Source organism: Lutra lutra, chromosome 5 (genome assembly GCF_902655055.1).
Source record: "Lutra lutra chromosome 5, mLutLut1.2, whole genome shotgun sequence".
In the NCBI taxonomy this organism is placed as follows: Eukaryota; Metazoa; Chordata; class Mammalia; order Carnivora; family Mustelidae; genus Lutra; species Lutra lutra.
In genome coordinates, this window is record NC_062282.1 from 131,603,739 (window position 1) to 131,630,203 (window position 26,465).

Here is a 26,465-nt window from a genome sequence, read left to right on the forward strand (position 1 = left end):
AATGCTTTATAATATTTAGTAGTCTTATTATATTATTCATATTTTAAAATATTATTATTAACACAACCTTAAAAATATATCAACAATCTAAAAAAATACATTGACCTCTAAGTTATGGCAAATATGAATTTTTATATGTCATATAATAAAAATGAACTTTTTATCAAATATTCTTCTCTCTCTTTCTTAGTAGTCATTTAAAATAAGATCTAGGGGCGCCTGGGTGGCTCAGTGGGTTAAGCCGCTGCCTTCGGCTCAGGTCATGATCTTGGAGTCCTGGGATCGAGCCCCGCATAGGGCTCTCTGCTCTCTCGGGGAGCCTGCTTCCTCCTCTCTCTCTGCCTGCCTCTCTGCCTGCTTGTGATCTCTCTGTCAAATTAAAAAAATAAATAAATAAAAAATAAAATAAAATAAGATCTAATAAAAGATTAAAATCATTTGGGGGTGGGGTGCCAGGGTGGCTCAGTCCTTAAGCATCTGCCGTTGGCTTAGGTCATGATCCTGGGATGGAGCCCCACATCCGGCTCCCTGCTCAGTAGGAAGCATGTGTCTGTCAAATATATAAATAAAATCTTTTAAAAAAATAAAAAAATAAAAAATAAATAAAATCATTTGGGGGCACCTGGGTGGCTCAGTCGGTTAAGCACCTGCTTTTGGCTTAGGTCAAGATTTCAGGGAGCCTGCTTCTCCCTCTCTCCCTCTACCCCTCTCCCTGCTTCTGCACTCTCTCTCTCTCTCTCAAATAAATAAAATATTTTTTAAAAAAAGGTTAAAATCATTTGAACTGATTTGATGTAAACTCACAGTGGATTTGTGGCATTAAATTCATGAACCCACAGCATTTCTGTAGTTTGTGCTCTAACTACAGATGAAAATAAATTGCCACGTTGACATTTCAGTTTCCATAAGTCTATTATTCAACTGATTTTTAAATTAATATTATATGTTAATATTCATTATCTTGAAAATTTCCAATGTTATTATACATTCTTAAAAGTATGATATTGAATAGTGTGATTTTATCATGTAACATTAATATCAACATTTTTAATTTTTGACCCCTAAAAAGCTATTTTTATCATTATGGAAATTTTCAAATATAAATAAGGGTAATGAGAATAAGGTAATAAACCCCCATGTCCTATAACCCATTGGAGGGAAGGTTTTTAACTACAAATGGAATTTTTTAAAGAGATATAGGGGTATTCAGGTTATGTACTTCTTCTTGAGTGAGTTTTGGTGTCTGTGTCTTTTTTTTTTTTTTTTGGTGTTTGTGTCTCTCAGACAAATTTTTCATTTCATCTGGTTTTTTAAATTTCTAGGCATAAACATGTATAATATTCCCTTATCCTTTTTATATCTGTAGAATCCATAGTTCTCTTGCGATATTGGCAAGTCGTGTCTTCTTTTTCTTTCTCTCTCTCTCTCTCTCTCCTTTTCTTAATTAGTCTAAATAGAGATTTATCAATTTTATCTATTTTATCATAGAACCAGCTTTTGGTTTGAATAATTTTTTCTTTTATTCTTGTTTTCCATTTCATTGACTTCCCTTCAATCTTTATTACTTCCTTGCCTCTGCTTACTTTGAGTTTAATTTGCTCTTTTTCCTTAAGTTTCAGAAGGTAGAAGTTTATGAAGTAGAAAGTCACTAATTTGAGATCTCCCCTTTTTCATATATAGGTGCTAAGTGATATTAATTTTACGTAAAGTGTATTTTAGCAGCATCACATTAAATCATCACTATTTTGTTTTCATTCTCATTCAGTTCAAAATACTTGCTATTATCTCTTTTGATTTCTTCACTACTCATGGGTTATTTAGAATTGGGTGCTCAAAGGAGATCAATCTACAGACCTCTGGGATTCCCTACATAGTTTTCAATGGACTTCTCTCCACTCCAGTACTCTGTCCTCCGAACTTTGGCTGTCTTGGTCTTCTGGACTTTGTTTTGTCTCAACTCAAGAGTGTCTGCTGAGTTTTGCCTGCGTTACCCCTCCTTGTGCTGCAAACTGGAACTTGTTTCTATACATTAGATGGAGGTAGTCATAGGACTGCTCTTGCTTCTCATTATCTCAGGGATCACTGTCCTTAGTTGTCTGAAATCCAGTGTGTTAAAGACTACTGTTTCGGGGTGCCTGGGTGGCTCAGTGGGTTAGAGCCTTCGGCTCAGGTCATGATCCCAGGGTCCTGGGATCAAGCCTCCCATTGGGCTCTCTGCTCAGCAGGGAGCCTGCTTCCTCCTCTCTATCTCTCTGTCTACTTGTGATCTCTGTCAAATAAATAAATAATTTTAAAAAAAGACTACTGTTTCATGTATTTTGTCTAGTTTTGGGGGATGTTTCAGGGAAAAGAGTAAATCTAGTGCCTATTAAACCATCTTAGTTGGAAAAAGAAATACAGGTTTTTTTTAAATATATCATTATGAATCCACAATTTTTATACATTTGATTTGCTTTAATCCACTGCAGTCATTTTCCTTCTCAATGCTCGAAGTATGCCAGCCTAGCCCAGTGGGAACCACTTCATGTTTGTTTTGGGTCTTTTTGACGTGTTTCTACTAGTTTCTTTAGCGGCAAATGATACTGAGGCACTACAGTCTAAATATAAGGGGTTGATTACATATTTGCATTTGTTGAATCCATTTTTAAAATATAGGAGGGAGACCAAGATAGAAATATTTTTTATTTATAAATAGGTACAACTGCAGTGAAAAGAACAAACACATCTGTGTTGGAAAAGACTCAACTATCACAAATAACAAGTCATAACGTTCTCGACTGTTAAATGGAGACCTGAAAGTTCTTAGTATTGCTTCCTAAGTATGGATCTAAAGTTTCCAAACACAATCTAGTGAAACTGACATTACCTTCTCAATTTGGATGCATTCAGTCTTAGCTATTTCTGGACTCTAATTTACAGTCATAGGGGCCTAGAAGGAAGAGCTCTTACTCCAATATTGTTTAATATTAGCAGAATTCCTCTGAAGACTAAAGGTGTGTCATGAGTAAATATTGCATAGTGAATAAGAGTCTAGCCAATGCTGAGCACATCAAAGTAAAATTAGGCCCAAGGAACCATAGTTATAGGATATCAACATTCTTCCACCTATTCCCAATCTTCTGTCTTCTTGCCCTTGGTGTAACAATCTGAGCTGTCACAAATCCCTAATTTTTCTTTCTAAATTACTAAAGACTTGACATTTCTTAGTTTTAGGGAGAGCCCCGCATAGTCCCTTCCAGGTCAATGATTCTTAAATGTGTAGATTCTTCTGGCTACAAGTAACTCTAGAAAGAGATCATCTAATTCAGGCACATCTCTTCATTGACAGGAAACTAAGGCATGGAGATTTTATACCATTTGCCTTTTAGCAAACTGAGAGCCCAAGACTTAGAAAAGTAATATGTTGGAGAGAATTTCGAAACCATATAAAATTAAACAAATTTAGACCAATAGCTCTCAATACTCTCTATCTCACATCTCTGTAATCATTTACTTAAAAATAAAAAACCATGATGATAATAAGGATAACACAGCTTCCCAGGAGCATTTATATATTAATAAACATTTTGCGAATATAAATTATATTTTGTGTAATATCGTAGTATGAAAACTATCAGGATGCAAATATTTTAACAAAAAAAGCTTTTATTTTAGTAAAACCTGAGTTCTCCTAGTTTTCAAAAGATGAAACAATTAAAACAGCTTTACAGAAGCTATGCATGCTTAAAATGTTACCTTGCCTTCACTTGATTCCAGGAAACTAAGCAATACTATACCACAAACCAGTCTTCTCATCAAAGCAAAAGACTTTGTTGAGCAACAAAGGTGATCCTCAAAAGTTTGTGGACCAGCTTTGATATTAATCCAGTAGATTCAGACTACTGACAGTCCAAACCACCAGTTCTGGCCTATCATCTTCAGAAGAACATTCTCAGTAATTTGAGCCTTCCAACACAGACATTTGCCATTTGCTATAGCTGCTATTTTGTTACAGAGAGTCATTCTGATCTTTTAAGTATCAGTGTACCATAATTTTTGGCCATCTCAGAATGCTCAGGGAAGCACTTACTGATCTAATAAGTCTTGTTTTGTCTTTAATGAGTACAATTTCGATCATAAAAATCCCACATATGGTCATTATAACACTTGTTGTGCACAATCTGTTCATCCAAAGGCATTTCTACTCTACACTATAAACAACATTAGATGTGACTAGAAAAACATCATCCACCAAGATGTTCAGGCCAAGGTTATATGAAATGACTAAAAATTATGGTTATGTATGGTCTTGGTTACACTAAGATATTCTGATAGAACAATAATTGAGACTAACGTGCTTTTCTTTTCCAGTAGTTTTAGGCTCTGATCGTCAAAATACAATTAAAGCTCATCAATTATCAGTCACTAGAGACAAGGAAAATCATAGGATGTTTCAGACACACTAGACCAAAACAGCGATTTGTTATTTTTTCCTCAAAGTTTGCTCTGACTTTTCAGCAACTTAGATATCACAAAATCCATTTTAATACTAGCAGCTAACATTTACTTAGCATTTACTGCAATCTCCATACTGAGGCAAGCACCTCACATATATTATTTCAATTAATACCCTGAAAAATAATTTCTCCACTTAGTTAATAAGTGCCAGAGCCACGATTCAAACTCAAGCTAACAATAGAGCCCAGGCTCCTAACCACTGTGCCTTACTGCCAGAGTTCATTGTTTTGTTTTGTCTTTTGCTTTGGTTTATGTGTGTGTGTGTATTTTGTTTTTTGTTTTCGTTTTTGTTTTTCACCAGAGTCCTAAGTAACTCACAATCATTTGCTCTTTTCCTAGAAAGGAAAGACAAAGACTATCTCCCATTAAACTGTAAGCTTAAAGAGACCTGAAGAGACCAAGCCCAAAGAGACCTGGGATCTCACCTGTTTTATTTCAACATTGTGCTATTAACACAGCAGTTGCCTAATAGTAATGAAATGAGGAAAGGGTGAATGAAAAGGTTACTCAGCTATTAAGTGTGAATGGCAAGATTCATACCCATTCTCCTAAGTACTACATGGGACAGTTAAAATCTATTCAGTGACAAATTTCAGATAATACACGGATAAATTTTATAGTAGCCAGTTTTCCATTACATTACACACATGTAAGAATTTAGTCCTAATTATTTTAAAGCTCTGGAGTGAAGATGGCACATAAGTGAGAGGTTACAAAGGAACTGGCATTGTCATCATTGCTAAAATGTAAGATTTCATATATTTGGTATAAAAGTGAACTCTTTGAACTAGAAGGTTAATTTTTGACACAGATTTATCTCTCTTTTCACCTTTCATGTTCACCTTAATCATATGCACTGGCCATATGCACTTCTTAAAAGCCAAATGCTCAGAGGACCTAATTATATGTAAGCAATTAAAACCTTAATCAAAATATATTCTAAATGTAATAAGTTAATGTTTAAATAGTTTTTAATGCATATATTTCATAGTCATTAGCAATGAAAAAGCAAAAAAGTAAGCTTCTTGTTTAAATGAAAGTCCCATTTAAGAAAAGCTACGTTGGGTACTGTTGCTTTAAACTGATTTTAACTATCAAACCCTAGTACACTTCTGTAATGGTCTGACTATCCTCACTCAAGTACATTCAACAATGCTAGGGCACTGATAGGAATGAATGACACACTAAGGAGGGGGTGCCTGGGTGGCTCAGTTGGTTAAGCGTCCGCCTTCAGCTCAGGTCAAGATCTCAGGGCCCTAGATTGAGCCCCGCATCTCGGGGCTGCCTGTTTAGCAGGCAGTCTGCTTCTCCCTCTCCCTCACCTCTGCCCACCCCACCACTCATGCTCTCTCTCTGTGTCTCTCTCAAATAAATAAATAAAATCTCTTTAAAAAAAAAAATAAGAAGAAGAAAGAAAGAAACCCTAAGGAGATGGAGCCATGGCACCTACCTTGGTAAGGTGAATGACTCCTTTAGAAGTAACTGAACAACCCATGAAGCCAACGTACTGAAGTTCAGGACAGTGCTCAGCAAATGCTTTCACCGACTGGTCTGTCACCTAGGGAAGAGACGTGAAGAACATTATTTAAGGTGGTGTTCCAGTCAGCTTAAGGATCTGGCTCCTGCAAATTCCCTCTGCCGTAGCTTGTATCATTAATATTTCCCTTTCCATTGGAGCATTTGAATCTGTATACAAACATGCAGCAATATCTCCTGTGAGTATTTTTAAGTTTATGTTTAATCTCTACACCCAATGTGGGACTCAAACTCACAACCTCAAGATCATGAGTCTCATGCTCTTCTGACTGAGCCAGCCAGGGACCCCTCTCCTGCAGTTAAAAAAAATTCTTCCTTCGTCTCATGTCCCTTTTTCCCTATCACCCCCCCCATTTTTTTTACTTCTTCATAGAAAACATCTCAAAGATGCCAACGTCTCTACCATCACTTCTTCCTATCCAATCTCTCTCAATGTATAAATTTCCTACTGATAAATAATTCTCATACTATAAAATTCACCCTTTCAAAAGGTACAGTTCAGTGGTTTTTAGCATATCCACAGGTTATGCAATCATCACCAATATCTAATTCCAGAACATGCTTATCACCCCCAAAAGAAACCCCATGTCCAATAGCAGTCCCTTGCCTCTCCCACCCCTTGCCCTCAACCCATGGCAACTTTCGGTCTCTAGGGATTTGCCAAGTCTGAACTTTTTTTTTATAATGCAAATTATATAATTGGTCCCTAAAAGGCAACAATGGTCTCTTTATAAGTTTTCTCCCTTCAAGTGTTTCTTCCAAGGAATCTGATTTTTGCCCCTCACTGCTTCAAATTCTTTAAATTTGGGTGGTTGGTGGTTAATTCTATGTGTCAACTTGACTATACCATGGGGTGCCCAAATATTTGATTAAAGAGTATTCTTGGGTATGTCTGTGAGGATATTTCTGATGAGATGGCCATTTGAAATGGTAAACTGAGTAAAGCAGACTGTTCTCCCCAATGTGAGCGGGTCTCATCCAATCCTTTTGAGGTATGAATAGAACAAAAAAATTGAGTAAGGGAGAATTTGCTCACGCTCTCTCTCTCTCTCTTGTTCTTTCTCTATCTGACTACCTTCAAGCTGAGACATCAGTTTCCTACCTTCAGATTCAAACTTGGACGGGAATTTACACTGTTGGCTCTACTGGTCCTTATGCCTTTAGACCCAGATTAGAACTATATCATCAGCTTTCCTGTGTCTCCACATTGTGACCTCAGATTTTAGAACTCCTTGGCTTCTATAAATGTTTGAGCCAATTCCTTACAATAATCTCTCTATAGAAACACACACACATACACACATACAGATTCTGTTTCTCGAAAGAACCCTGACTAATGTAATGCATATTAGAATCCCCTGAGGAGTTCATTAAAACCTTAGAACCAAAAAGGGTGAGGCTAAAGCTTCTGTATTTTTAAAAAGACTGTAGGTGTTTGAAAGCTTGAGATCCCAGTGTCGCAAAGAAGTTACCTTGACAGCTTTTGACATTTCTGCCTGGCCCTGCTTTAAACAAAGAGCAGAGTGAAATTCCTTTTTTGTCCCTCCCCACAACACCACCTCTGGGAAAATTTCAATGTATAAAATTATCTTCGTGTAATTATAATAAAATTTTCTTCACTATTCTACAAAGGGTAATTTATAAAAGAGGGTCCAAATATTCTCTACCATAGGCTTAATTTCAGATTCACTTCCTTCACAGTCAAGATGATAGCAACAAGTTAAATACCTTTGTTAGTTTTTCAAATAGCAGGACAATTCTCCTTTGCATTAGCTTAATTATGGGTGCCTCCTTGTATGTTCCTTATCTATTCTGAATAGATATTGAAAAATAAAGGTATGTGGGTAGCATTAATTCTAAAACAATCACAAGAACATTTTCCTAAAATAATGAAACCAACAGCATCCATGGTACATCTGATAAAAGATTAATTCTGCCCTCAAAAGTAAAGTATGCTTTAGCATATTAAGACTAAGGATGCCATTGATAAATTAAAAATGGGCCTTCCTGACACTCAGCCTTCTAAAAACATTATGTTAACAAAGAATGTTTCAGGCACTAAAATTGCCTAAAGCCTCAATGAAAACCAATTTCTATTTTTTTTTTAAAGGGGGTTGGGGCTAACAGAGGTTAATACATGCAGTCAGTTTGTTAAAAACCTTGCGCAATTTCACTCTAACATCTAGCCTTTCCTGTATGCATCTTCAAGGAAGGAAGAGGAACTCCGATAAGGATTAAGGACACAAGAAAGCTCAGGTATAAGGTGTTAAATCTTTCACAGAGAAGAAAAAAGGGTATTACAAATTTGGTTTGCCAGTCTTTCTCATTCAGCTCATGCAATCAGAATAAGGGAGCTCAGAGGAGATTCCAGCATCAACAAAGTCCTAGAAGTCAAGTAAAACTGAGTTAGTCCTTGGGAGTATAGAAACACTAGTAGGTTTGGGTGTGTTTTAAGAGACTAATAAAAGGGCCTTGAAGATTTGGGTGGGGTCTGGTTCCATTCCGAAGGATAGAAGATCAGTTAGAAATGGGAGGCTAAACATCTGGCAAAAATAAGTATTGATTACAAAATGCAGGTACTGGTGAGTGTCAGCTTCTCTGAGACCCTGCAGCCTGACTGCCTCTTTTCAAATCCCAGGTGGGCTACTTATTAGCTGTGTGCTTTTAAGCCAGTCCTTTCATCACTCTGTACTTTTTTCCTTCTATATGACAGAGAAAATAATAGTACCTAGCTCACAGGGTAAAATATGAGGGTAGATAATGCATGTAAAATGTTTTGAACAGTGCAAGGTACATTGTAATTGCTCAATACATCTTAGCTATTATCATCATAACAATCACATGTTCTCCTTTCTTTAGTATTCTAATTCTTAGACAGGACTAAGGGGTTGTCATGTGTAAGAAAATAATTTCCAAAAAAAGTGTGGTCAAAGTATGCTAGCTTACTCTCCTACTTATTCCAAGAGATACTGGTCATAATTTGGGGGTTCTAGGTTATGGACTAAACTGTGGGATCAGAGTGAGGGAAACATAGGTAGAAGTTTATTATTGACCCATTATGGTAAAAAGAATCCCATTTTGTTAAGGTTCTCAGCCTGGACTATACATCAGAATCACCTGAAGAGCTTCCCGATTTAATTTCTGGCAGAGAGCTGTATCAATTTTATTCTGAAAGCTCCCCAAGAGAGGCTAATGTGCAGCCTGGGTTATGAAGAAGTTTCAAGGCCTTTCATTCGAAGTGCGGTCCTCAAACCAACAGCACTGGCATCACTTGGGGCTTGTTAAAAATGCAAAATCTCAGACCCCACCACAGACCTACTGATTCCTAATCTGCATTCTTACTAAGATCCCCAGATGATTTTTTAAATTAAGTAACCTCTACACCCAATGTGGGGCTCAAATTTACAATCCTAAGATCAAGAGTCTCATGTTTCATGGACTAAACCAGCCAGACACCCCCAAGGTGATTCATATGCAGCAGAAACTTGAGAAATACTGCTGAAGAGATAAGGGATTATGTCGTCTTCTTGGGGACATAAGGAAGCAAAAATTGGGAGCTATCTCATAACCCAAGCACTATGGAGAATTTTTTAAACAGCCTTATTGAGTTATAATTTATATACCATAAAAATTCACCCATTTGAAGGCATAATTCATTGAATTTTAGTAACTTATATAGCTGTGCAACCATCACCACAATCCAAGTTTAAACTGCTTCCATTACACCACTTCCAAAATCCCCTTTATCCTTTTTGCCCCTATGCAGTTAATCACAGCTCCCCTCCCAGGCAAACGGTAACCCGCTTTCTGTCGCTGTACGTTTGCCTTTTCTAGAAGTTCCATATAAAAAGAATTATACCATAAGCAGTCTTTTGTTTCTAGCTTCTTTCACTAGCATAATGTTTTGGAGGTTCATCTTTGCTGCTACATGTATCAGTTGTTGGCTCATTTTATTGCTGAGCAGAATTCCATTATATAGTGACAATAACTTTTGTTTATCTGTTCACCAGACGATAAATATTTGAATTGTCTCCAGTTTGAGCTTTAATAAATAATGCTGCTGTGATCATCCACATGCAATACTTTGTATGGACATATATTTTCATTTCTCTTGGACAAATATCTAGAAGCAGAATTTCTGAGTCATGTAAGTTTCATTTTTTTTTACACGTTCTAAAAACTGGGTTATCTTCTTAAGTTGTAAGAGCTCTTTATATACTCTGAATACAAAGTGAATAGTGCAAAGGTGATATTCATTTTTTTTTTTCAGACAAACATCCAATTGTCCTAGCACCATTTGTTTAAAAAACCATATCCTATGGAGGAATGCTTAAAAGCTCCAGCTTGGGGAATGCCTGGGTGGCTCAGTCTGTTGAGTCTCACAGTCCTGAGTTCGAGCGGCAAGTTGGTCTCCACCCTGGGCATGGAGCCTCTTAGGGGAAAAAAAACAAAACAAAACAAACCCAAAACATGAGTATGAGCTGTGTGCAGAGATTGAATACATAGTCCAAAATCACATTTATAAACAGCTACTCTCCAAGCAAAATTAGTGACCCTGTACTGCTCATCTTCTGCTCTTTCTCTTCCAGCCAAGAGTTTTTTAGTCATATATGGCCATCATATATGGCATATAAAAGTCATATATGGCCAAATAAAAACAAAACAAAACTCCAGCCTGGTATGGTTGGCCTTGGAGGATCATATTTGCTCACAGACTGTGGGAAAACCAGACAGCAGAGAAGAATTTATAGGCAAACAGAAATGTAGCTCAGGTTTTAGAAAGAAACATCATAAAAGAAGGAAAGAATGAGATCAGCTTGCAAAGAAAATTTTGATCTCTTTGTCAAAGATGTGATGGAAAGAGGAAGATGAGCCTCAAATTCAATAGTGTTATCTCTTTACATGGCAGAGGTACAGAAGGATCATATCCCTAAATTGGCATTCAAAAGCCACACTTTTACATCTGCAAAGGAGGGTACAGATACATTTAGTGTCATAAAGACAGAAAGCATTGGTGGTAAGGAATGTCTGTTGTGTCTTCAAGGTTGAGAGAACCATGAAAAGCCTAAATAATACAAACATGCACAAAGATTCTAGTAGAGTTTCAGTCTGTGAATCTTAAGGGGGCCTTCTCCAGTGGCTAACCTAGAAGCAAATGAAAACCAATAATGCAGGGGGCAGAAAGGAAGAGGAAGCTATTGCTCACAAACTCCTGGGAGCTGCACTCAATCAGATATCTTTCTTATGAAATCTAACATGGGGACAAGAGAGAAACATTTCCAGGAGGTAGAAATAATGATCTATAAAATTCTAATACCAGGGAGAAGTGTAATAGTCACTGTGGTGGAGATGGCTATATATGACTAAAAAACTCTTGGCTGGAAGAGAAAGAGCAGAAGATGAGCAGTATAGGGTCACTAATTTTGCTTGGAGAGTAGCTGTTTATAAATGTGATTTTGGACTATGTATTCAATCTCCGCACACAGCTCATACTCGGTAAAGATTTGGGATACTAGCAGCCAGAGTTGAAGAGGGAGTAGGTGATAAAACAGCTAGGTAATAAAAATGGCTGTATTTATTAAGGCCTTATCCTATGCCAACCTTAAGTCCTTTCTCTGCATCATCTGAATCTTCATTACAACTGTAAGAGGCATGGCTATTTCCATTTCATAGGTGACCAACATAACCCTATTAGAGACTGACTTCCCCAAAATTACACAACTAAAAGGTGTCAAAAATGTGGAGTTTAAACTTCAGTCTTTAAGGTTTTGAAACCCATGTTCTTTACCTTATACAACATAGGTTGTGATTCATTTCATGGTGCTAATCTCACTCAAATGCAAGAGCAAATTCAAGGCCTTCCCTTCAGCCCAAAGACACAGAGTAGCAGGGGTCAAGGCACAATGGCTCTACTTTTCGAAGAGTTTTCTAAGAGAAGTGCTACCCTTGATTACTTATTTCATCTCTGCAGATAAATAGGTATGGTGCCAACACTGTGATAGTCTTCTATATCCTGAGAACCCTCCCAAAAGAGGGAAGCATAGGAGAACATTGGATAATCTAATTCAGAAGTGTTGAAGAAGCAGGATTAATAGTAGTGAATTATACAGTCACAGAAGTAAAATTGGTAATCCAAGAAAATGCCTTCATCTAGAAAGAATTAAAATTAAAAACAAAACAAAAAAAAATAAGGATGGGAGAAGCTTTTATATAAATTTCAGGATTCTAAATGAAGAGATGCAATTTTATTCTTATTTTAACACTTAAATGTTTCCTTGGAATATGGGAGAAGAGATCCCTCTTTCTCAGATATCTGGGAATGAAAGGACTTTGTAGTATTAATTCTAAAAAGGTGGAGCAACCTTTGGACATGTTTATACTGCTGACATTCGAGCATGTACATGAGTGTACTAATATAAAACTATTTCTTGACCTTGCTCAAAAAACTTTAAAAAAATTTTATTTTTCTTAGACTTCACCTGAAACCTAGTAATCCAGGACCCAAAGATATATACTTTTAATAAGTTTTCTTAATGATTCTTACAGAATCATTCCAGAAACAGTCCTATTTGGGGGTGTCTCTTTTTAAAGTTTTTACTTAAATTCCAGTTACTTAACATAAAGTATAATATTAGTTTCAGGTGTACAGTTTAGTGATTTAACACTTACATACATTATCCAGTACTCATCACAAGTGCATTCCTTAATTCCCATCCCCTATTTAACCCATCCTCCCACCCTCTTCCTCTCTGCTAACCATCAGTTTGTTCTCTGTAGTTAAGAGTCTGTTTCTTGGTTTTCCTCTCTCTTTTTCCCCCACTATGATCATTTGTTTTGTTTCTTAAATTCCAGTTGGTCTCCCCATCTATCCCATTTACTACTCTATCCTCGGTGCTGGGCACAGGACCTGGCATACCACAGAAGCTCCAAAAATAAAAATGACTGAATAAATAAAGTACTGTTTTGATGCATGTTAATGGCTTCTTAGTTCAGTATTGAAAAACAACAAATCCTTCTAATGCCAAGAAAATGTGAATTGTCCATCTTATTTGTACCAAGAATCAAAGAATAAGATAAATGGCATCATGAAGCTAAGGATGGAGTTTTCAAAGAAAGCGAGAGCAGCACTTCAATTCTGGAGTGGACAGGAAAACTAATGTGGGGGAATTAGCAGCATAGCTGGCGAATCTCACTCGAGACCTCAGAACCCATTCAAGGCCTTCTTTCTACCTCCAGAAAAAAAGAGCAACAGGAATTAAAGACAATCTACTTTCTAGGACTTTTTCAGAAGGAATGCTAACCTTTGCTCATTTTTTTCATCTCTTATAGCCAAAGTGGTCAGTGGACCTGTGGGGTGCCCTCGTCTTCTGAATGCAAAATAAAGCCAACATAAAGCAATCTGCTTAGGTTGGGTTCTAACTGAGCATTATAACCAAAGGGCAAAACATTTCCACGTGTTCCAGTTTAGTAAGATTCACCAGACAAGAAAAGCCATATGGATGCCAGGCAGGAGACAGTTGGAGTAGTTTGGTTGTCTGAGGAACTATTTGGTAGTAACTGTCTGAAGGGATTATGGGTTTAAGAAAGCAGAAGGAAAGTGACCCCAGTTAAATGACTACTCCCCTCCACTTAATCAGCACTATCTTTTTAAAATAAACAAAGGAATATTTATAGAGTATTTAATGAAGGGCTTATTTCACTCAAGGTTGCTGAGTTTCCTAAATCCCTTTAAATCAACAAATATTTGAGTACCTACTACAGTCATACCACCTCATGTTAAATACTAAGGCAGTATGAATATAAGATACAGTCCCTACCTCTATGAGCAGAAGCTAAAGGCTGGATAAGAACAGGTCTAGCTCCCACAACACCAGAGAGATTCCTGGGAATATTTCAGTCTGTACATTGCATCCCAGTTTAGTTCAGTTCAGTTTACCAAGGTCTTCAGACTAGATGTGAAACCCAGGTTGAAGACATAACCAGATCATGAAGGGCTGAAAGCAGGCAGAATGGTTATGACTTGATAATGAAGGAATCTGTTTTAATGGTAATATAAGAATTATGGGGCTAAAACATACTGCAGACCCATGACTAAGGAGCCATTCATTAAAGGCACTAAGAGAAGGGTGATGAAGGGAAAGTTGTTCTGCAAAGTCCAGCAGCTATACACAGGACCAGCCAAATGGATATTTTGGCCTCAAAGAAGCTGCCCAGAAGGCTATGGCCACAGCAGAGTCCATGCCCCCTAGGGAACATTAGTATACAATATGGGTTAGCTTGGTTACGTCTAGCCACACATCAGAATCAGTAAGCACCCACACCTGACAACTGAAAAACAATATGTCAAGTACTGTGATGATAAAAATCTCAAATGGAATAAATTTTATTTAAATTCCCAGTAAATACACATTATACTTATAGGACCTTTGAAAATGGAACACAATAAAAATTTTTCCATTTGTTCTTTAAATCTTGAAAATCTACAAAAAAAATCTTTAATTTTCATTTTCTGTATTATATCTTTCCCAATTAGTGGATAAGAAAGCCTTCTTCTGTGAAACAGTATTGCAAAACACACACACACACACACACACACACACACACACACACACACACAAAATGGCAACTGTCACATAACAAGAAATACCGAATTATGGAGACCAAACACTCAGTAAAGTTTTTCTGGGCACCTGGGTGGCTCAGTGGGTTAAGCCTCTGCCTTCAGCTCAGGTCATGATCCCGGGGTCCTGGGATCGAGCCCCGCATCGGGCTCTCTGCTCAGCGGGGAGCCTGCTTCCTCCCCTCTCTCTCTGTCTGTCTCTCTGCCTACTTGTGATCTCTGTTAAATAAATAAGTAAAATCTTAAAAAAAAAAAAAAAGAAATCATTTCAGTCAGACCTTTACCACTGTGCTCTTCATTTAATAAAAATTCATACCTTTAATAGAGTTTTAAAAGAAATCCAAAGGCAGATTATTTAAACATCATTTTCTTTTAAACCATGATCAGACAACAATACTTACTGAGCCCTTGATATGTGCCATATACTGTGCACCACACAATGATTAAGCCTTCATGGAGTTTACAATTTAGTGAGGAGGACAAATGTTTAACATCTGATGCAAGTATGATCACTATATTAATAGAGTCATTGAATTATTACATTCTATATATGCCATGCTAATATGGTTCACAGGGAAAGAGACCAAAAATATGATTAAAAATTATACTTAATTATTACAAATAAGATTTTCCCCAAGCATCTGAAGCTAAGTCTTAATTACATGCCTGCTATCTTTCCAGTAGAGAGATATAATAAATATTGATTTTGTATATCATGAGAAAAATAAGGATTATTCAAGACCTCATATTTGCTAATACAACTCTGACTTTAAATTAGCATGATATAGTTGTTTCATTTAGTAAATCAGAAGCACAAAGCACTGAAATTTAATTTTTCAGCTTTTTTTAATTTTTAAGTATATTGACATACAATGTTATATGTTTCAAGTGTAGTACAACACAGTGATTCGACAATTCTGTATATCCAATTCTCACCATGATAAATGTAGTCCTGTCACGTACCCCATTATAACAATATAATTACTAAAATCCTTATGCTCTACTTTTCACCTTCGTGACTTTTTTATTTTATAACTGGAAGTTTGTATCTTTTAATCCCCTTAATCCCCTTCACCTCTTTTACCCATCCCCCTAGCCCCCTTCCCTCTTTCAGCTTATTATAAAATATTTCAAAAATATATAATAAAAGACAAATTAGCAACATAAACCATTTGCCAAATACCTAGTTTCAATAACTGCTAATTCATGGCCAGCCTTGTTTCACTAATAGCCCCATCCACTTATAAAACATCACATTTATCAGCAAATATTTTAGTATATCTCTAAAAGATAAGGCTCTTTTTTAAATCATAGCTATAATGCCATTATCATTTCAGCAAAAATGTTCATGTAAGACTTAATATGAACTATGTAGAGTTTTTATGGAGATAATAATCCAACACAGTGATTTAAAAATCTCATTAAGATTTTACCATAATTTTATAAAAACTGACCCTTTGTCAACAAGGGCATTGAAATTCATAACTAATCATTTTCTAAAAGTCTAGAATTCGATTAGCGTCCAATGAGAATCTGATCATTTGATTGCTTCTTTGACCTTCCCTGATTTTTGCTCATTCTATCTTGCTTAATGTTAGTCTGGGTCTGGAAAAGTCAGATTGGCTGATAAAAAGAGATTTATAAGTTATGCATTAAAAGTATTGTGAAAGGCAAAGACATTGGTCCAGAACTAATGGCATAGATATTTGTCCCTATTAAAAAGATCTATGATAGGCTGGGTATAACTGAACCACTTTCTTGCAATTTGCTGACCAAGTTTCTTTGACTAATACTGCGTTAGTTTATTGAAATCAATATTTGGATAATCTAAATAAAACAGAAGAATTAGTCTATTCTGCATTGCTCACCCTTTAATTAATGAAAGGGTGAATCTAAAGGCAATCTACTAATGTAATAACCATAGGTGTATTTAGCAATAATATTTACAAAGTATTTTCTAGTACACATACACATTTGTACACTCACTCGGTGAGATAAATGGGCAGGTATGATTTCTTTTTTTTCAAATGAAGAAGTAGATAAGTTAAAGTAATTTGCCCGTGGTTACATATGAGCCCCATGCTCTTTTCATTACAACATAATCAATAATGTACTCAAAATAAAACCAAAGAATCTATATGAGCACTAAATTTGGGATTAATTATTAAGTACGTATAATTGAAAACAAAGTAGTTGTTTCATAAACATACAATTAATTCTTTGGTCCTATCACCAAAAAAAGTTTCAGTTCTCTGAAAGCAAAGTTTTTCCATTCTGTCAAATTGTATTTCTTTTTTTTTTTTTTAATTTATTTGACAGACAGAGATCACAAGTAGGCAGAGAGGCGGCGAGGTGGGGTGGGGTAGGGGGGTTAGCAGGCTCCCTGCTGAGCAGAGAGCTCCATGTGGGACTCCATCCCAGGACCCAGAGATCATGACCGAGCCAAAGGCAGAGACTTTGACCCACTGAGCCACCCAGGCATTCCTGTATTTCATTTCTAAATAAAACCTTTAAATTAACAGATATGGTTAGATTGAGGATTCATTTCAAAGAGCATAAAAGAGAAATTCTAAAGAGTATGACTGAAGACTAAATTAAATCCATCAGACAGATGACTTATGAAACTTTCATTATGTGTATGTGTATCATGTTATGTAAGAAAACAGGAAAAAATAGAAATTATACATACAACTTGAATTCTGAATCATCTAACTTTGAATGAAGTTTCATCATAAAGAGTGAAATGAAATTAAGTCTCAGAGGGCTAACACAAAATGAAGAGCAGAAGAATTTTGAACAGCAGGAAAGCTAGTTAGTATTTCAAAAAGTGTGCTAAAATTCACAAAGCAAGGGGAAAGCCAGCCATAATAAAAGCAATTGTACTAAGATTTCCAAACTTTCTCCAGTTCTTTACCTATGTAACTAGGCATCCTCTGCTTCCTTCCCCAACTTCTGAGAGAATCCCTCTTTCTCTGCAAGCCATTTCTTGTCCCTTCCCCTTTCCATTTGTCACCTCACCTCAACTCACCTCCTTTCTCTGGGTCTTCCCTTTCCTTTTCCTCATGTTTCTCCTGAATCTTTTATGTCATACCTTTTCTTAAGTGGCTGGTCATAATATGGAATGAAAGCATTTTAAACACAATTTTTAAGAGGATTTTATTTATTTATTTGTCAGAGAGAGAGAGAACACAAGCAGGGGGAGCAGCAGGCAGAGGGCGAAGCAGGCTCCCAGCTGATGGGGAAGTCCATGAGGGACTTGATCTCAGAAGCCTGGGATCATGACCTGAGCTGAAGGCAGATGCTTAACTGACTGAGCCACCCAGGTGTTACTGCATTAATTTCAAATCAGTGATATTAAACGTTTTATTTATCTCAAATAGAAATCTCAGATTATATGGCTGTCTAAGAAATCATTGAACTCAGACAGCCTGGGTTGCAATTCACCTCCACCTCTTCCTAGCTCTGTCACTTTAAGGAAGTTATTTATTATCTAAAAAGTGTGAAAATAAGATATGAACCTAATGGAATTCTTGTGAGCATTCCAAGAGAATCTATGTGCTAATCACCTACTATGCAAAGTGCTCAATAAACATTAGCCACTAATCAGTGTATACATTATCTTTTCCCAATTCCTTGAAGATGGAACATTATTGTACTAAGTTAATTTTTACTCTTATCCTATACTTGATAAAATATAAATTAGCACTTAGTGAAAACCTCTGTTATAATATATTCCACCTACCACCACCATGTCATTGTAAAGAGAAATAACAATTCATAAACTGTTCTGTTCTATACACGTTCACCTGGCTGAAGTTACATACTGGGGGGAAAAAACACAAGTTAAAGGAGACTTTTGCTTAGTAAAATATCAGTAAAAAGTTTAACAAGTACACAACAGGTTCACCAGTATTTTGCAATATATTTTAAATAATAGGTAATAAAAGGAAATAACCCAAGTAATTGTATTTTGTTAGGGTACATTGATTCCATTATTAATGTTCTAATGACAAATTATTTTACTCTAAGCCCTTAGATATGACAGCACATTCCCACTGTTGTTAAAGGCTTTGTAAGGCCCAACAAAGTTAACACACCCCAAATTAGGCTTTGTAATGCTTTAAATATACAAGGTGTTGGGTAATAAGCAGAATAGCTAAGTTTTTTATCTGTAATTATAAGGAAGGTTTCTACAAAGGTATTTTAACCCATGAATATATAAGTGGCTTTGATTTAAATGTATAATATTCTATAGCAACAAAGAACACACCCCTCTCTGGGAGACTGATATATAATATGCAAAAAGAAAATTCACAGTAGCAAGAGCACAACCTTCAAAAAGTCACTTGTGTTTGTGAAAATATTTCAGATTAGGCTTTAATATTTTAACAGGAGAAAATGCTTCCCAGGATGAATAAAATCTAACCAAGGTGTAAAGCCCTAACAATCCGTGTTTTAATCATAAATGAAAGACAATAATCACTTGTTAAAAAAAAAAGAGTACAAACATCCTAATGTATGAATATAGAACATTTCTTACATATTCACGTTAACATTCTTTAAACAAGAAAACCTATCATCAAAAAACAAAACCTAAAATTAGGTTATACATTTTTCATCATGTCAGACAAATACATTCATAGCTCACTAAATGTTCTTTCTTACATTTCAAACAGCTTATAAAATTCCACCTCATTTAATAAGGTTCCCACAATAATTGGAAGTAAGATGGCGAGTCCGTCACCCACCCTTGACCTAGTCCACTTGGTACGCACACTTAACCTTCACAAAAGCAGCCATGCTAAGTAAAATGAATGCAAAAAAGGCATTTTCTTTGTCCATTCTGGCAGACAAAAGAAAGCATATTGTATAAATCTTGTTCCACTTCACTTTTTAAATTAGAAGCTCAGAAAGGGGGAGCTCATGTTGTACAAGGTCAAAAACAGATTCATTTCTCCAGGTATAGGAGTCAAGGAAGTTCTCAATTATTTTCATAATGCTCTCCCCAAGTTCAAGTCAACACATACCAGTAGCACAGGGTCTGACAGAGAGTAGGTGCTCAATAAATATTTACTCAGTACATGAATGAATGGATAAATGAATAAAAGAAATCCAGGAGGAGCACATGGATAGCTTAGCAGATAGAACACATGACTTAATTTGGGGGTCATGAGTTTGAGGCCCACTTTGGGTGTAGTTTATTAAAAAAAAAAAAAAAATCCAGGAAAGGCAGGTACTGGAAGAAACCATTATCACTAAGGATGAAACAACAAATAAAATGCTGAATTTCTATTGTTTAAAAAAAAAGTCAGGGCGCCTGGGTGGCTCCGTTGTTTGAGCGACTGCCTTCGGCTCAGGTCATGATCCCGGACTTCCAGGATCAAGTCCCGTATCGGGCTCCCAGCTCCTTGGGGAGTCTGCTTCTCCCTCTGACCTTCTCCTCTCTCATGCTCTCTCTCACTCATTCTCTCTCAGATACATGAATAAAATCTTTAAAAAAAAAAAAAAGGTAAAAAAAGTCAGCTTTTGAGTGCCTGTTTGCCAGGTACTATGCTAGATGATTTCATTTATATTTATTTAAACTACAGTGTAAAATGCTTAAGGATGATTACACGTTTTAACATGGGAAGAACACTTCTGGGGACCTCCAGGCAACAGGCTAAGCAGAGAAGCAGACAGGTTTGTGGACCAGAATGCTCACTGCAGCACTATCTATAGTAATGAAAAACTGAAACCTCCGTAATATATTATAGTGGTTGAATGATGTTGTATATATTTTTATTAAGATTTTATTTATTTATTTGGCAGAAATCACAAGTAGACAGAGAGGCAGGCAGAGAGAGAGGAGGAAGCAGGCTTCTTGCTGAACAGAGAGCCCAATGTGGGGCTCGATCCCAGGACCCTGGGATCATGACCTGAGGCTTTAACCCACTGAGCCACCCAGGCGCCCGGATGCTGTATATTTTTGATAAAGTCCTATGTGGCCAGGAAAGATCATATTTCTTAAAAACATTTAATAAAGGAGGAAAATACAACATAATTGAAAAAGCAGAATATACAATTATTAAAAGTAAATATATGATTCTATTAAGCATATATGCAGAAAGAAAAAACTGAGAGATAAAATGTTAACTACTTCTTTGTACTGGGATTATATAAACGTGATTTTAATTTTCTTTATGCTTTTCTTATTTTCCAAACTTCTACATCAATATTTTTATTCGTGTAGTCATAGAAGAAAAGTGCCAATGCAGGGGAAAAAACATAGGAGAGGGCTTTTTAAACTTTATTGTTTTATTTAACCTAAAATTTTCATACAATTTGAGAAAAATTAAAGGAAAAAATATACATTTTCTTAAAAATCAGGAAAAAATAAAATATAAATTATTTAATATTTTAATATAAAATATTAAATATAAATTAGTACTATATGTCAACCTGGCCTTTATTTTTTTAAGTTTTTTTTTTTAAGTAATTTCTACATGGAACATGAAGCTCAAAGTCAAAAACTCCAATATCAAGAGTTGCTTGCTCTACTGACTGAGCCAACCAGGCACCCCAGTGGCCTTCATTCTCCTAAAATCACTTCTATAAACTATGCTATAAGAAGAAAATACACTATAAAGCACTATACAGTACATCTAAGTATACTTTGCTTAGGTAGGCCAAAACCAAGTTTTTAAGAATCTGCTTATATTTTTCCCTATATGTTAAAAAAAGGTAAGGGTGCCTGGGTGGCTCAGTGGGTTGAGCCTCTGCCTTCGGCTCCAGTTGTGGTCTCAGGGTCCTGGAATCGAGTCCCGAGTCGGGCTCTCTGCTTGGCAGGGAGCCTGCCTCCCCCTCTCTCTCTGCCTGCCTCTCTGCCTACTTGTGATATCTCTGTGTGTCAAATAAATAAATAAAATCTTTTAAAAAAATTAAATAAGGTAAAATTTTTAAAATTATTAAACAACAGGAAGAATACTGTATAGAGTCAATTCACTAATTTAAAACTGAAATACAAATCAGAAATTTTTCCAACATATAGCTAGATTACAAAACAAGATATACCGTTAGACCTCAGTATTAAAAGTTACTTTCAATGTACACAATATGAGACGTGTTGTGGAGGGAAGCATCCAGGAATTCACAAAGCCAACTGCTTCAGCAACATGGTGACAATGTGCTTGTATTACACAGCTCTCACCTGTATTTTGTCTGAAAATAATATAAATCAAATGTACCCCAGACCTCATTCATATGAGACTATAAAACAGGGTCAAATTTGCTTTTAATGACCTAATTAGGGAACTAAAATTCCCCCACTAGCCTGACTGATGAAATTAGCATCTCTAAATTTTCTCCATAGTCATTTCTGAGATGCCCATAGCAATGCCTCACTCCTGCCCCATGCCCCTCTCTGTTAGTTGCTATTCCCACAACGTGCTGACTTGTTCTGCTCCTCCTACTCTGGTTCCTGTTGCTCTGTGTCTGTTACAGCAGAGCCACTCAACAGAACTGAACGTGTGTCCTGCCTCTCACCACCACCCCAGTATCACAGTGTGATCTCCTGCAGCTCTTGAGATTTTAGCCCTTGGAGTGCCGTAGCACAGCAGAAATAGATCCAGCGGAATCCATCCTCCCTGACTCTGTGCCCACCCTCCCTACCTGAGTCCCACCTGAGGCCTTCTGTTGGGGCCCACCATCTCACTATGTCTGTCTGTCTCTCATATAGAATTTCTGGCCCTCTCCCTCTAACCACAGAAATTAAGACCAAGGACAAGGGGCTGAATGAAGAGAAGACCTACAACCTACATCTTCCCTTAGTCCTTCTACAGCAAATCTCTCCCACTTCTGCATGTTTTCAAAATGTACACATCAGAAACTGGCAAACACTATGTGTAAAAGCATGTATATAAGAAGAAATACGTGACCAGGCATCTCTACAACTTCAGATGGTTAAAACTTGGATCTGGAGTCCCCAAACTGGATCTGAATCACTCATTTCACTATACACTGGCCACATACTTAATCTCTCTAAATCCCAATATTGTCATTTTAAATAGAGCTACTATATTATTTGCCCCCATCAAGTTGTTGTGAGAATTACAAGAGATAATGCATATAAAGGACCCATGTAATACAAGTTCAGTACAACTGTTTTCATATGAATCTGTTAATTTGGCAAAATATACAAAAGATTATATGTTAGTCTCGGCTGAAACCTAATTTTCAGAGTTTCATAGAGAAAAAAACCACTAAAGCATCAAAACAAACATATCTTTGTTCAATGAGGTTTTTGGTTTAGTTGAGGAGACTTGGTCTCTTAAAATCTTGGGCAATTTGTACTCACCTAACATTGTATAGTTCATTAGATTCAGAGGATGCCAAGGACCATAATAAAGTGCCTAACTGGGAGTCAGATTTTAATCTGAATTCAGTTCATAAATGTTTACATTCAGCTATGTAAAGGCCCTGTCTAGTATGTATATGTGTGCAGTGGTAGTAGAGGATAATATACATAAATACCCATAATAACATGAGATAAATGCTAGAATAGTTTTGCAAAATTGCTTTGGGATCACAGAAGACAAAGCAATTTGTTCTATAAATTTGTAGAGGGACCAAATTGTATCTTATAAGTTGCAAAAGGAGAGACCTTTAAAAGATCATCACAGTCATGGAGATAAGGTAGGACCGAGACAGAACAAGAGGTGCAAGGGTTCAGAAATGTGAATGTACAAAATATATGGTAAGAATGAAAAAAATCCAGGTATCAAATTCTGGCTCTGCCATAGGCAGGACTGTGGTCAGCTTGGATGCAATACTGAATCTTCTGTACCCCAGGTCTGTATTCTGTAAAATGGAGATAAGACTATCAGATTGAGGCTTTCTCATAAATAAGTCCATTCTCATAAAAATATAAGATATAACAATTAAATTTGCTTTACTATTAATATCAGATGCCTTCTAACCTCTGATTTGAAATTTTTAATATGGCTTTATAAAATTAATATATAAATTTTTGATATTCAATATTGATTTTTTTAAAGTTTTGAGAATATTTTAATTTTTACTCAGGCGGTTTAGCTTTTACTGCCTTCTAGACATCTTCAGAGTATTCATAGCTTCTGACAGTTTGTATCACTCATCTACACAAAGCTAGGAAGTGACATGATTCCTACCTGCCAGGTGTCAAGAATTAAAATAGACAATCCAGAGAGTTTACCACTGTGTTGTATTCAGATTCCCAGGAAAAGATAATCAAGAGATGCCAATACCAACATGATGTAGATTTTGGAATTATCTGATGAAAAATATTAAGTTGGCCATCATAAAAATGCTTCAGTGAACAATTATATATATTCTTGAAGCAAATAAAAAAGTAGGACGTATCACTAAAGAAAAAGAAGATATAAGGAGAAGAACCAAAAGGAAGTTTTAGATCTGAAAACTAAAATAACCAAAAAATTATTGGATATTCTCAACAGCAAAATAAAGACAAGAGAGGAAACAATCAGTAAAATTGAAGACAAAACAACAGAAAGTACCCAATCTGGAAAACAAAATGAACATACACTGAAAAAAAAAAAATAAATAACAAAAGCCTTAGATAGCTGTGTAACTAAATCAAAAGACTGAACATTCATATCATCAGAATTCCAAAGTAAGAGGAGAAAGAATGTGGAACTAAAATAGTGCTCAAAGAAATATTGGCAGAAATTTCCCCAAATTTAAAGAAAATAAGCCTACAAATTCAAGAAGATAAGTAAACCCTAAACAGGATAAACCCCCCAAAATACATGCCAAGACATATCATAATTAAACTCTTAAACACTAAAGACAAAAAAAAAAAAATCTTGAAAGCAGCAAAATCTCCCCACACTTAAAATTTGAAAAACAAATAATTATTACAACAGGCTTCTCATCAGAAACCATGGACACCATAGACAAATGGGACAATACTTTTCAAGTGCTGAAAGAAAAGAACTGTCAACCCAGGATCCTGTAACCAGCAAAAATATCCTTCAGGAGTGAATAAAAAACCAAGACATTCACAGATAAAGAAAAACTTACAAAATTTGCCAGCAGATCTACTCTAAAGTACAAGAAGAAGAAATTCTTGAAATGGAAAGGACACAATAAAAGAAATTATCTTGGAATATTAGAAAGTACAGAGGATCAAGAGAAAAAGTCAAAATATACATGAATACACTAGACTTTCCTTCTCCTCTTGAGTTTACTGAATTATATTTGACATAGAAACATTAAAGCAAGAACAGGCCAAGAAAAATGCAAACCAGGATTCAACCCATCATAATCTCCCTTTCCCACCCTTTTCTCTCTCAACCAGTAAATGGACACATGATCTTGATCCACTGGCCCAGAGACCTGACTCAATCCTGATCCTGCATTATAATGAGTAGGGATTCTTTGTCCCTTACTGCTTTAAGAAGGAGATTTCAGTCTTTCACCCTGCTACAAAAGGGATGCAAAAGCCAGGAAGGCTTTTGACTGATACAAAATCTTGAACATGATTTCTAATCATTGCAGGAATAATGATTAAAAGTGAAGGCTGATTCTACTTATGATCTGGCCAAACACTACTAAATATACTGCCTTCTTCTGTACCAATATGGTAATTTATGAAAACATATATAATCAATATTACAAACACTACCAAACATATTTTCTTATAAATTAGGAGACTCCTACATTTCACTTCTTCAAAGAATGAAGCTGGTTGATCTGCTACCTTTGTAAGGCCATGAACTTGGATAAGAATGCAACTTACACAGAAACAGAAAGAAAAGGGAACACTGAATCCCTACATTCAGAAATGCTACCTACTCCGGCCTCAGTTCATAATGCACTAGTCCAAGCAAGATGCCCTGAGGACAAGTGGAGAGCTAAGTACAAAATATATATCACCCATATTTTCCAGATCATGCTATTAGAGGTCACCTGCCCATAATCAGACATATTCCTATACTAACAAAATATGAGTGCAGGGAGAATTCCACGAGAGCCATCACTAACTCCTCTTTCCTTTACCCAAAAGAAAATCCTGGTGAGTGAAGAGATTGTAAAAAAAAAAAGTTAGGAAAAGCTGACAACTCTCCTCTACATCTAGGAAAACACATTTTTTGCATGCCAAAAAAAAAGTGACCTTATTATTCTTTAAGAACTGTTACATATCTAAGCAGCCATATAAATCTCTTCAAAGGTTTTTAAAAGGTTTAAAAGCCAGGAAATTTAGATGTTTCAGCACCATTAATGCTAACCTTGGCACTGTGACTGCTACCAATCAATTTTTTCCTCTTAGAAAGAATGAATAATTTTGATGAATACTATTGCAAATTACACACTAAAAACATAATTTTTCATATGAATGGGGCCAATGTCTGTTGGCACGCTTGTCACCATCACAATATAACTGCTAATCTTCAAATACAGTTATTAGCAACTTCAGAAAATCATTTAGAAGACCAATTCTCCTTTTTAAGGTCAATGATTACCACAGTTAATGACCAATTGTCTTTAGCCATTACTGTCCTGACCTTTACATCATGTTTTAAACTATCAAGACAATAAATAACTATTAATAATGACCTATTTTGAAGGGTGTTTTTCAGTGACCATCTATGTTCACTGAAAACATAATTGTTTTGTGTTTTATATAACCCCTCAGTCACTTCTGATTTTTGCTTGTTTTCTTGCTGTAGTTGGTATTATTTTATCATTAAAGAAAGAATAAGGGTGGAGGATGAGGAGATAAAAATCAAAGGTAATCTCTACTGCCACTTCAAAAAACAGTAGATAAACATGTCTT

General features: G+C 36.0%; 1 protein-coding gene across 3 annotated transcripts in view; it reads right to left on the minus strand.

The window, feature by feature from the left end:
* FBXL17 (F-box and leucine rich repeat protein 17) overlaps positions 1–26,465 on the minus strand; it is a 521,014-nt gene that overhangs the window by 348,899 nt on the left and 145,650 nt on the right. For all 3 annotated transcript variants that reach the window (XM_047731562.1, XM_047731561.1, XM_047731563.1), the window contains exon 5: positions 5,948–6,055. In XM_047731562.1, the coding sequence (XP_047587518.1) occupies positions 5,948–6,055 (108 nt within the window). The remainder of the gene's footprint in view (positions 1–5,947; positions 6,056–26,465) is intronic.